The 12,767-nt window shown below is 33.3% G+C and overlaps 1 protein-coding gene across 1 annotated transcript; it reads right to left on the bottom strand.

Moving 5' to 3' along the window:
- Window positions 1–774: 774 nt before the first annotated feature.
- Window positions 775–11,117, bottom strand: LOC132546594 (dnaJ homolog subfamily C member 1-like). Its single transcript, XM_060210318.1, has 10 exons — window positions 10,968–11,117; window positions 8,896–8,997; window positions 8,461–8,507; window positions 7,646–7,817; window positions 7,059–7,341; window positions 6,578–6,720; window positions 5,150–5,269; window positions 3,425–3,488; window positions 2,405–2,799; window positions 775–2,086 (listed from the first exon to the last, which is right to left on the bottom strand). Exons 1-10 carry the CDS (start codon window positions 11,115–11,117, stop codon window positions 2,000–2,002), a joined length of 1,563 nt encoding a protein of 520 aa, XP_060066301.1. The 3' UTR covers window positions 775–1,999.
- Between the last annotated feature and the right edge of the window lie 1,650 nt (window positions 11,118–12,767).

The raw sequence follows: 12,767 nt of genomic DNA, 5'->3' as shown, positions 1-12,767 counted from the left end.
AACCATTCCTCAAAGTCAAGCATAATAAAATAACAATTTATTACATATGTACACAAAATTTGACAGTTTAATTAAAGCTATTTATAAACATGAATAGGCAAAAAGTCACAATGGCTTGATTACGCAGGTAGTTAACTCTTGACTGCAGAATGTGGTACATCTTCGCAAACATAACTTTGACTGTGGTATTTGGCTTTAATGGGTTATATCAACTTAAAAGATGATTCTGGTTTGCTTTAAAAAGTTGTATTCATTTGAGAGGTGATTCTGGCTGGCTTTAAAAGATTGTATCCATGTGAAAGATACTTTTTGCTATCTCAAGTGTAAATCAAATTTTTTTTTTGACTTTTGAAAATTTTGCCTTCAATAGAAAGCCTTGATTAAAATTAATAACATTTTATAAATGTTTGAAGCATAGAATAATTATAAAAAACAACTTATTATAAATTCTGTCTATGGAAATCCTTTTTTATAAATTTTTCATTTTCTTTGTATTAATATTTATATAAGTGTATGCAGACAATATGTTATCATTTACAAATATAACATCTTCCTATCAATGTGTTCAAAACTGGCAGATAAACCTAGAAAAATAGCTGTACCCAAGGAAATTTGAGATATGATGAAAGTGTATTAGCAGTTAGGTAAAATTCTAAAATATTCAACTTTTCGTAAATGCTGGGAAAACAGGGAAAAAAACAACACGAACAAACAAAAGTAAATGCTAAAATTGTTGCAAAAGTCAGAATTAAAGAACTGAAGCAAATCGTCTGAAAAGAAGGATAAATAATAAACATGTCTCACCATGATTATTCACATCATAAATAATTGATAACTAAGATTTTTTATATTACTAAAACAATACTGAAATTTACCTTGACAAACACAGGGGTTTCATTCTATGACAAATGTATATTAAATTCAAGCACAAATGTTACTGTTTTTTTTTCAGGCATACTGAAACATGAAACATGCATGCATTTTCGTATCTGATTGAAGAGGTACAAAATCATTTTTTTCTGTCTAACTTTCTCTTCAAATTTACGTGTTAATGAAAACTTGAATTTGAATTAGTACCTTACTTCTGGGACACACATACCAATTATCTTTCCCAGTATAACATCATAACGTGTAAATTCTCATAAAAGTCGAGATTGTCCTGAATCTTTTTTGTTCAGTGCATGGTGAAGAGAAATAAACTACTCTCAATAAGGACTTCGTCTGCATACACATTAATCACTACAATAAAAAGACATTTCTTGATTGGCAAACTAACGATGATGTTTCCACGAAGAAGTGACACTAAAGAGAGAAGATCTAGGTGTTAGATTTCATATTTGACTTCAGATTTAACAAAAGGCAAATTAAAGATTTTCAGTTCAATCAAGTCCTTTTACAGCCGGTCCATTTTGTATGCTGGAGCCTCCACATGACCAAGGCCCGTAACTCTTAACATTCGTAACACCGATTCAGTGTTAAGTGTTACTACACAATATATACACTACACAAATTTATTGGTTTCAAACTTTATATATTGTTATGAATGTATTTTATAAAGTAGTGATGTTAATGCATAGTACAATGCTGTTATGGACAGAGACGGAAAACAATTAAGTATATATTTTGTTCTCCAAACTTTGGTCAGGGTGGACTTAATCCATTCTTCTGAAGAGTGATACTGCATATTGATTTTTATCTATACAGGATTATATAACACATATACAAACAAATAATCCAGTGTCTGCATAATACACTGAATCATTCCATAGTTATATACATGTACACTCTCAATATCCCCTTTCTGTCATCTATGATATGAATGAATGGCCCCAAAAACTTACTTTTCTACCCTAATTATGTCTTTACAAACATGCGTTCACTTCTAACTAAGAGTCATACAGATTCCTCCTTCCTGTTAGTGAAGTCTTGTTCTACAATCTTAGCCCTTAAACAACCTTAGTTTACATTCTGATGACACTAATTAACATAGGAGTAAACATCAGCTGGTGTTGGATTGTCCCTGTGATAACTCTTTCTTCTTCTTGACTAGATCAGCTAAGTACTTGTACCTTAATATACAGTCCTCCTGAAAAAGAATAGATTTTATTAGTAAATTTTACAATGAAATTTTATTGTATCTTATCTGAAATACACTATGTTCTATGTAACTTATGTGAGCTGATTAAATCTCATCATCAAATAATCTGACATTGGGGCCTATTCAAACATAATGTAATTTCCAAAAAGGGAAAGAGAACACTTAAACTGTCAAACAAAATTCCTGTAATTTTAATCACAGTTTCCTTCCATCAGATGAGGAAGTTTCTATGAAATGAATATAAAGGTTGAAATTTTGAATCTTTATCAAAGATTTCATAGAAAGACATCTCCACAGGTAACTTACTTTTGTTTTGCCAGGAATCTGCTGAGCTATTTTTTCCCATCTTTGATCTGTACCTTTAGGGTACTGTCGTAAATTCCACTCTAAAATAGTCTGTTGGTTTTTATTCCACTGATCAGCATCATCAGTACTCTTTGAAGTCACAGAATTTACACCAGTTGTAGCTGACTCAACTGGTTGCACTATATTTGGCTTTCCTTCCTCTGTTTTAGATTCTGCAGCAGCTAATAATGTCCTTTCTGCTGTCTTCTTTGGTTTGGGTTTGTGACGCCTGCGTACATCCCCACTTTTGACTTCTCCATTCATATCTTCGTTCACCTTTCCCTCATAATCAGATTTGTGTGAAATCATTTCCTCTGTTATCACTTGTGACTTCTTACCTCCCTTTAAACCTCCGCCTTTAAAATGAAATAGTTACACACCTTAACAGACTTAGTCAAAATAATTACAACAGAAAGTGAAAAATACTCTCCAAATCTATATATCTATATTGTTGCCTTATGTCATATTAACAGCCAGGGTGATTTAAGGATGTGCCAGGTTTAGGTGGTGTGGGAAAGCCAGAGTTCCTGCAGAAAAACGACCGACTTGCAGCCTGTACCTGGTGACTGCCCCACATAGGTCTTGAACCTGTGACCCAGAGGTGGAGGGCTAGTGACAAAGACAGTCAGATGCCTTAAGCACTTTGTTAATGTGGCCCCAAATAAATCTTAGTATACATAAAGGCCTTTAAATAATAAATTATTTTACGGAATTGACAAAATTATTCAGAAGTATAACAAAGCATGGTTTGACTGAAGATCTTACTTATGATCAGAACAAAATCAGCATTACATTGAATTGTAGAGTTGCATATGGCTCCAAAAACTTCCAATAGTAATATCTTATCAAATTGTCTTAATTCCATCATCAAAATTCAAATTACTAACGAACAAAGTGACTGTTTTGTTGACTTTTCATAATAGAGCAAATTTGATTGGATGAATTATTTTACCATTACGTATGAAAAAATAAAACAAATACTTTGTAAAGATGCATCCAGCTTGTTGACGTAGGATGTCTTGAGTGTTTTTGATTTGGCTATCACCTGAAACAAGAAAGTATAAAATATTGTTACAGCATCAAAAACTTAAGTATTTTCAGATAGTGTAATGTATATGGTAAACCTCCTCTCAGTTCAAATAATCCGGTAGTTCAAACACTTGATTTTTTCAATAAAAACAATAATGTTCTATCTAGTGATGGTTTGAACCATTTCTAGTCTGTTTCACTTACATTTCGAATAGTTTGAATATATCACGAATCTGCAAATATTTGCATGTATAACTACTGAAAGGCATAGGCATCACAATAATCACTCCATGTGGTCACTTTTCACATCATCATTAGCCTGTCGGTGGCAGGCTGTAAATGACCATCCTAAGCAATTGATAGCATTAAGTTATACCCATACATGTCCCTTAAATAGCTTTGATGTAGTGTGACTTCAATCACATCTTTCCATAACACTGTGCTCACGCTAGCTGGCACAACTTAAGGCCCCAACTCTGTATTACAAGCTAATTAAGCCACCGTTATATGGACTACTGGATGGCAGCATGTGTTTTTTGTTTAATAATGATATTGTTTTACTTCACATTTTGATAAGACAATCACGTCATGACTATCTCAATAATTGTAAGATTCATAAAGATTTTAACAAACATTAATCTGTAGTCATATTAAGTCTCAATCCACACTCCACACACTAATATGTCAGCACAAACTTCAGAAAATGTGCTTTTCACAGGCTTGTTTCTTCGTCACGGTATCCAACCAGATGAAGACCAAAATAAACCCTGTGATTTCTTAACAGTTAATTAACATGTATTCCAGTTCTGTAAGTGTTTAAAATGCTTGGACACTTTAAGACACTTCGTTCTAATTTTGGACTAAGTTAACACTGATAGTTTGAACTCTAATTTGTTTTAACAAGCATAATTTTGTATCATTTGATCAGATTAAATTATTTCTAATTAATTTTGTTCAAATTGAGTGAAGATTTACTGCATATTGTTGATTGGACTTGCCATCCATGTACATAATTATAGATAACTAGGTTGTGATTCCCATTTTGAAAGTCCACACCAAGGTCACCTGCTTGACCGGGTGGAATTTCTTTGAAACCTCCTGTCTCTTCCCTCTCTACATCTTGGCTAACAAATGGTGATTAATAAAATTTGATACTAGTATATGTGTATCACTTATTTCTTAACTGTTGTTAAAGAAATGAAGTTACGGTAATAATTTTCAACAAAGAAATTCTTTTAAAAAATGTAGTGAGATGAATAAACAAAAAGCAAGCTTTCTTCTCCTAATTAACAACTTTCAGCTGCAAATATACATGTATATGGCAATGAAGAGAGCCTTCTCAAAAAAATGAGAGTGAAACAATTACGCACTCACAAAATATGTGTACAAGGGGAAGTAACTTTCGTTAAACAGATCTATCTCAGAGGATGTCATCAAGAATATGAAGGACATAAATCTGTTTCACCTATACAAGCAGATTTTTTCAACAGAAGTCAGAGCAACTAGGGGGAAATGCAATGAATATCAAAAATCGTTTACCCCAGAAGTTCCTGTGGAGTCAGCTTAGACTAATAATGCAACAAAACCTAGGTTTGATAGATTTAGTAAGTCTGCTGGTAGTTTAAATGAACAGCTATATTAGAGAAAACTAACAATTCTTTATCACAAAGGTCATACCTCTGGTACCGTTCTGTTAACAACACTGGCAACCTTCTCCCATCTGTTGACCGACCCTCCAGGGTACTTTGTCATTGCCTTGGACAACTGCGCCAGTTCTTCATCTGTCCATTCACCAGCCTGAAATGGTCAATAATTACTACATGATATAGCTAGCACTGTTTGCTTCCGATATCAAAATCTTTGGGAACTAACATTCATATTAACAAGGAGCTTACAGAGACCTTTTTATTCTACTCCAGACACTGATCTGATATAACACTTATCACTTATGGTAATTGTCATAGAAGTTACATCCAGGAGAAGTAGAAATGTATTAAAGCATGGATCAAACAGGTGATATTTTCTGTATAAGTCTGTGTAAAATTGTGTTGGGTTTTTTTTACTGTAATTTCTAACTCTGGCAAGTCAAGAGCAACAATGACTTTGTTAGTAACATAAACAGTGTTAATTTCAATATTTTGTGACACTTAAATATTGTAGTGTTTTCCCTTCTGCATGTTTTATAAATTTTTCTCTAGATCTGACAGAATGACCATGTACATGTTACAAATGTAGCTAGCTTTTATATTGATAGTGTACATGATTGTTTCCTATAAAACACATTAACTTCAAAGCATTTCATAATATTAAAAATGTATGAAGACAGTTCCAAGACTTATACAGATTTTTAAATTATACATTTTTATCTTATTATTTAAAAAATAGAAAGTGCAATTCTGTAAAATGCTTGACGATATATAATTGCTATGAAGTTGATTAAATAGTAGCTCTTACCTTTATAACAATTAATTAAAATCTAAGGTTATATTGCTCCTCAATAAAAGAGCTGTTCAATGAATGAGTATATTGTAAGTGATTTTTTGCTGGTTTTATCACACCATGAAAAACCAGTGTCATCATGAGGTGGGGTTTACTTGTAATAAATGGTGGGTACTTCACTGAACAACATACGGGAGTCCATCTCTCGCCATCCATAGTAATGAGGGTAAGGTGTTTTACCCAAGGACACAATAGCACAAATCAGTCCATTTCCTAGCTTCCTGAGAACTTAAGCTGCATCGGATATGGAGTATGAAACAACACACCTCAGATATTCACCTGATGTCGTTAACCAACGCTTAAACCAAATGAGATATTGCAGTCCCTTATATAAATTTCAAGAGAAGTGTGTTGCAAGAAGGCATTTAATTGAAAACATTCAAATTTCATAGAACCTCTCTGTATATACTGCATATATAATGAAAATTGTTAAAAAAAACCCCACATATAACTGAATAAAAATATACATTCAATTTGAATTTCACAACAGTTCTTTGTCAATCATCAAAATTTCGGGCATCAATAAAAAAAGAAGGAATGGTTTTAACATCAGGTTCAATATGACTCTTCTAGATAACGATTTTATTATGCGTATAATGTACTTACCCGAACAGAGTCAGGACTTGTTTCCTCTGTTGTACTAGGCTTTAACATCTCAGTGTAAACCACTGGGGCAGCATCAGTACATAAAACTGGCACAATGTCCACAAAATCTGATCTTGCTTTTTTCTTTGTCTTTCTAGCTGCATCTGTCAATCAAATTGTGATTTATAAGTATTATCAGTGAAGATGTTTTGATAAAGATGAATCTTATCTTCATTTCTCCTTATGACATAGCGATTTCTGTCCCAAATTTTCTAAAGCCCACTTTTGTATCAAGTACACAAGCAGTTACTTAGCAAACAAAATCAAACCTGTGTATTATGATACCTTGCCTAAGCCAAGCAAAATAATTTGATCCTTTACATTGTCAGATAAGACAGGTTCTTACGGAGAATGATTTTCTCAGATTCTGTTGAACTAGATTTCTTTTCTCATAAATATGTTTGAAGTGAGAGAGTCTAAAAATCTTTTCATTCCATCAGACCTTCTTCTGCATCCTCATCTTCATTTTCTTCATCTTCCACAACTGCGTTTCTTTTCTGCATCAGCTCACGGAGAGTTACAGCTGTCTCTCTGACTGTGGTAGGAAGGTTGATAGTGAAATGGACAATCCACTTGACCAGTCGGATTGGCCAGAGGTCAGAGACTTTTGGTCTGGGTAAGGAATCCATTTCCTCCTGAAGTTCATCAAACTGGTCCTCCAGTTCCTGCTTGTTTTTCCGTAATTTCTTCTCAATTTTTTTCCTTCGAGTTTCGTGGTCTTCTTCCTTTTCAGGTGAAAAATATAAAAAAAAAATCAAAAATATGCATTAGACCAAAACAAATTTCAATATGTTGAAAAGGAGATTTTTTTTCAATATTCACACAATAATAACATAAAGAATTTAATATTAGGAAGATATTTGTTTACTGTTAAAATCCTGTGTAATGTGTGTACCTACAGCACACTGATTTATGGCAGTATGTTGGAATTAAGCACTTGTATAAATCATTATTTACAGAAACCAGACAAATATGAGATAAATATCTATAATGAAATAAAGCAATCATGTTTCCACTGATGACCCTTACCATGGAAAACTTTTTCTCAAGGAATATAGACCAGAGGACAAGGTATTGGCCTAGGGTTAAGATGCTACACAAAAAGGCCAGTAACTCCAGCATTCCAAGCTTGCGCACCCGTCGGTAGTAGAAGACTGGTTGTCTCCAGTCAGGCAGACCATTCTCCAGCACAAGTTCATATCTATAAAGAATTTTGTAAAACAAAAAATAACATTTTGAAAACAAATCTTGACATACATTATGTGTCTAGAAATACTAGATTACAAGATTTCCAAATGGAGAAATATTTACATGATATTATTAAATCATCATTAATTGTCCTTGAATCCAGTTATCAGTTATTCATTATGTAAATGAAATACAATCTATATCAATAATTCTAAACCCAGATTTTCTGTTTGTAAATAATGCTTCAGGAATCAATCAATCAATATTTACAAAATAACATTATCTTTTTCTAAAATACATTGTACATTGTAGCTACACAAAAAACACATTATAAATATAATTTGCACAAAACAATGTAAATATAAAGCAATGGATTATTTAAAATTATGGAGCTATAATATAGTAGTAATGCAAATGAAGATGTGGTCAAAGTTTAGTTTCACACTGATTCTGTTTCATCATAATCATGTGTATATTTGGTGTTTTTGCATACAAGCAATAAAAAACCTAATGCGCTTATATAAGTAAATATTTTACATCTAAACAATATCAAATAACATTTCTTTAAAAAATGTTCCTTTCGCTTTCAAACCTTTTACATATGCTTGTATCAAGCACACCAGAATACACATTTTACTTTTACATAAATTACTTACCGTTTCCTTTTGTCTTCATCTTTCAGTGTTTCATAAACTGCTACAAGCTACCAAGTAGAAAGCATGTCAGTCATCTTTCCAGAATCACAAAACATGTAATTGACACAATTAAGGGATATATTTAGAGAATATTGTCTATGATATTTATCTATTTTCTCTTTAATTTGCATTTTTCTTTAATATATATACAGAGTATAGATTAATTTACAGAAATCTTTTTTTCTAAGCACATTAAAAAAATGCATTTTATCAATTACATTTATGCATATATGACTTCTTGACTCCTCAGTTTCATCACCATTCTGAAGGCAGGATATTCTGGAGTTCTCTGTACATGCATAATTAAAGTATAACATCCAGCACAATAATACTGCCTGTATCCTTGATCATTATAAGTCAGCTTTATTATGAAAGAAAAATTATCCTTTTCTGCACCTGTCTGAATTTTGTTTCAGCATTTTCTTCCTTATTTTTGTCTGGATGGAGCTGCAATGATAGTCTACGGTAGGCTCTGCGGATGTCACTACTTGTACAGTCCTGTAATAAACAAAGACACACTTTACTGATGTATATAGGTAAATAGTACAACAAAAACAACTCACACTGTGCATATCATTTATGATGGAATCATGAAAATCACTTGTTTGCAAATTCTTTGTTCATGAAATCTTAATAACATTTCTGAACCATGTTCTAAAATCCTGGTCAGGCGGCTGGCAAATGATTATCACTGTGTAACTTCATGTGCATCAGTGCACTTGTAGTGGTCAGTTTTGCAATTATAATAATATGCATTGAATTAACAATGTATATGTAAACATGTTGACATGTTGTTGTGGCTCATATAAAGTGTTATATACAATCTCTGTCACACAGCTGACTGAGCATGCTTCTTTGGCTCAGTTGGTAGAGTTGGTCTAATATCACAAATGATTCAGCTTCGATTCCTGGTCTGGGCACTCAACAGCAATGTGTATTTTCTGTGTTCTTTCACATTGACACCCAATATGGGAAATCATTCTGAACCGTGGTGGAGGCAGGTTGTATTTGGTGCTATCGATCACTCAAAGGGTAGAAGATAAGGAAACACAAGATGATTCCTTGGAGACATTGAAACTGGGCTGTTGTCTTCAAGGTCAAAGATTTTGTGAAGGAAGGAGTAAAGTAACGTTTAAAGTACAGGTCATCTTACTAGCCTCAGGCAATGTGAATTTCCTTTTAGTCAATTGGTAGAATGTCTGGCTAAAGAACAAGGGGCTTCTACATGTAGCTTGAGCCCCAGTGCGGGCAAGATGTTTTCCATTACTCATTCCTATTACCATTTAGTAACATTATGAACAATTTAACAAACATATTGGCCTTTCAATTTTTTTTTTTTTTTTGTGATACCGGTATCAGTCACTCTGTAAAAAGGGAACATGGAGAAAGTTCCTTTTCCATATGTGTCTAGAATGAAATTTTACGCCTTTCCGGTGAACATATTTGAAGTTAATGTATTCAAACTGTCTTACTTAATGCATTTCCTGTCTGGCCAGTGTTCTTTACAAGTTGGGCATTGAATGACATAAATTACATTCTTGTTTCTGCAATACATGTCACTATTACTTTTCACCATACTTTTCCTGTGCTTTAATATTAGGCATTTCCCTTCATATATATCATGTCATGTTCTGCATCACCTGTCTCCACAGTTTGATCTGTGCAGGGCTCTCGATCTGCAAGATTTGGGGCCGATATTCGACCCCATTCCCAATGCAAAATATTATCTTTTTTTTCCATCTTTTTTTCCAAATTTAGAAATGGGGTGTGAGAGCCCTGCTGTGGAAGTGTGTTCTTCAGGATGATCAAACTTTAAATTTGCTTTTGTTTGAATCTTCTTCAGATCTGGTTGCTTTTGCTTGATCAGAATGATTTGTGGTGTTTGAACTGTCCCTTGCATCTTTAGACTTTGATGTAGAAGTGGGATTGTGTCCTTCGCTATCTTTACCACATTTTGGTGATGCAGATTAAGTGTAATGAAAACTGTTACTGTTTTCTGTGTGTATTTAAAGTATTTCTCATGAATTCATTGACGTTGTGTTATAGGTGTACATGTATATACATATATTTTCTCCATCAGTGAGCTTAATTAGTGCCTTTGGTCTGAGGACATTTCTTATCGTATTCGTATTTCTATTTATCTATTACCAGCTTCAAAATTTGCATATAGAATGCACATGTACATAAACAACAGTAGTCGATTACATAATAAAGGGACCTAAATATGATATAAAATGGGAGAGAGGGGTAGGGTAGAACCAGGCAGTCAGAAAGTACCAGAATACACATCTCTTTTAAATCACAACTCAGTAGCTAATATGGCCTAGATCATCTCGACAATGCGTCTATGTGGTATAGAAGTATACTAGTTATACATATGATCTAAATAGGCCGACAGTGCACGATCACCAGCTGATGTCGTAGATGAGTAGCCGGCTGGGTGATTACTGATTATTGTATCTATTTACCCTTTCCACACCCAAAACATCATAGAAATTTTGGTTCACTTCTTCAACTAGATCGAATAATTCCAAATCGTCGTTATCCCAACAAATGGAAACACCGATGTTCAATAAAAACACAATCCACGTCATTATCAAACCACCAGTCGGCGCCATTTTGGGAGCAGTTCATTTTACGTAATTAATGTTCGACATAATGCTTTCAAATAGAACATATGATATCAACTGTTTGACGTCAATTAACGTTTATATTTAATAAGATATTTTTCTTTTTATTTAAGTATGTTTCAAATGATATTTTAATACAATATAACGAACTTTATTTTAGTTTTCATACAGTAACAACAAGTGCTCGAATTGCGATTTCCTGTTTCACGACAAAGAAGAGTTCCAGTGCTACTACCGTAGTTAATATACTTACCGCGCGCATAATACCGTAGTTAGAACGGTCCTATTACTAATAATAAAGTATCTCTCAACGATCGCACGATCAAGATAAAAATAAACTCGAAAGGAGATATGTGCTCAGGACCATTTCGGAATAACCTAACCGATGGTATAATTATTACAAAATTATTATTTTCGTACAGAATGAATTTTATACGGCTATACGAATCATGGACTGATGAACAATTATGGCAAATTCACGGAGCGACGATGACTCTGTACTTAAACAAATTATGTTTGATGTCTAATTTATCAAATTAGAGACATATATAACACATGTATAAACGTCCCTGATTACACCAGGCTTTTCATTTACAAATTGTACTAAATATTCGATGCATAATTTATATCTTATTCAGGTAAGTATAATATAGTATTCTACGTCCCTGTCTTATTTGATACTTAACATTTATCATCAAATATTTTTTTAATGATATATCACATTTATCAAAACATATATCTTATTTTGTATATTTGATATCTAACTGTTAACTCTCGCTCATAAATATTATTATAATTTGCAATAGGAAGGCGGAATGAAAAACATTCCTCCACCTGTGGGATTTGAACTAGCGACCCTCGGGTCCTAGCTGGACACTCCACCGCTCGACTAAAGGGAACTTCCTACTAGCGGAGGCTAGTAAGGCGACCTGTACTCTCAGCTTTTACATATTTATTATTTGTCGACTGATGAAATCCGAGGAGTGAGTCAACCAGAACTGAAAAAAAATCAATTAAAATCTATATTAATGGATGTCTACAAAATGAACGCGTTGTTTTGTTTTATCTCATCAGTTATCTATGATGTATGTGTTCGTACTTATCTACCGAGTAATTCAGTGGCCGTCACGAACAGTATCCATAATATATTCGTCTAGTTTCTCTTTTGTTGTTTTTATTTTTCAAATTCCACGATCTGAATGAGTTTAAAAATCGGATAAAGTTTAATTTGAGGAATTGAACAACGTGACGCCTTCATTAGCCTTTCTGCGTCTTTGATGGGCACGATCCGTTTTGATGCAATCCGATTTCCCCCCAGGGATGGTAACGCTTAAGATGGTCATTTTTTTTTTGCTTTGTCGCATTAAATTTTTACAGAGGACTAAGACAATAATTTTGTCCATGAAAACAAATGTCATACTGACTTTGTTACCAGAATTACTGGTGTGATGGCTAAATTATATATAGTTTGTTGTTAAATTTAGCTCCAAGATTCTTCTCTGCTGATTTTTCAACAACTTGTTTTTTCGCTTTCAGAACATACATGTACATACTTAATATGTCTATGTCCGTGATATACATCTGTTTTAAGGATGGATGTTGTGTAAATTGGTTTTGACCTACTGTATGTTTCCGTTA

This window comes from Ylistrum balloti, unplaced genomic scaffold (assembly GCF_031769215.1).
Source record: "Ylistrum balloti isolate Yb309-2 unplaced genomic scaffold, AGI_CSIRO_Ybal_v1 Utg369898, whole genome shotgun sequence".
Taxonomy (NCBI): Eukaryota; Metazoa; Mollusca; class Bivalvia; order Pectinida; family Pectinidae; genus Ylistrum; species Ylistrum balloti.
Note: the sequence above shows the minus strand (reverse complement) of the source record. Positions and strands in the feature narration are given on the sequence as shown.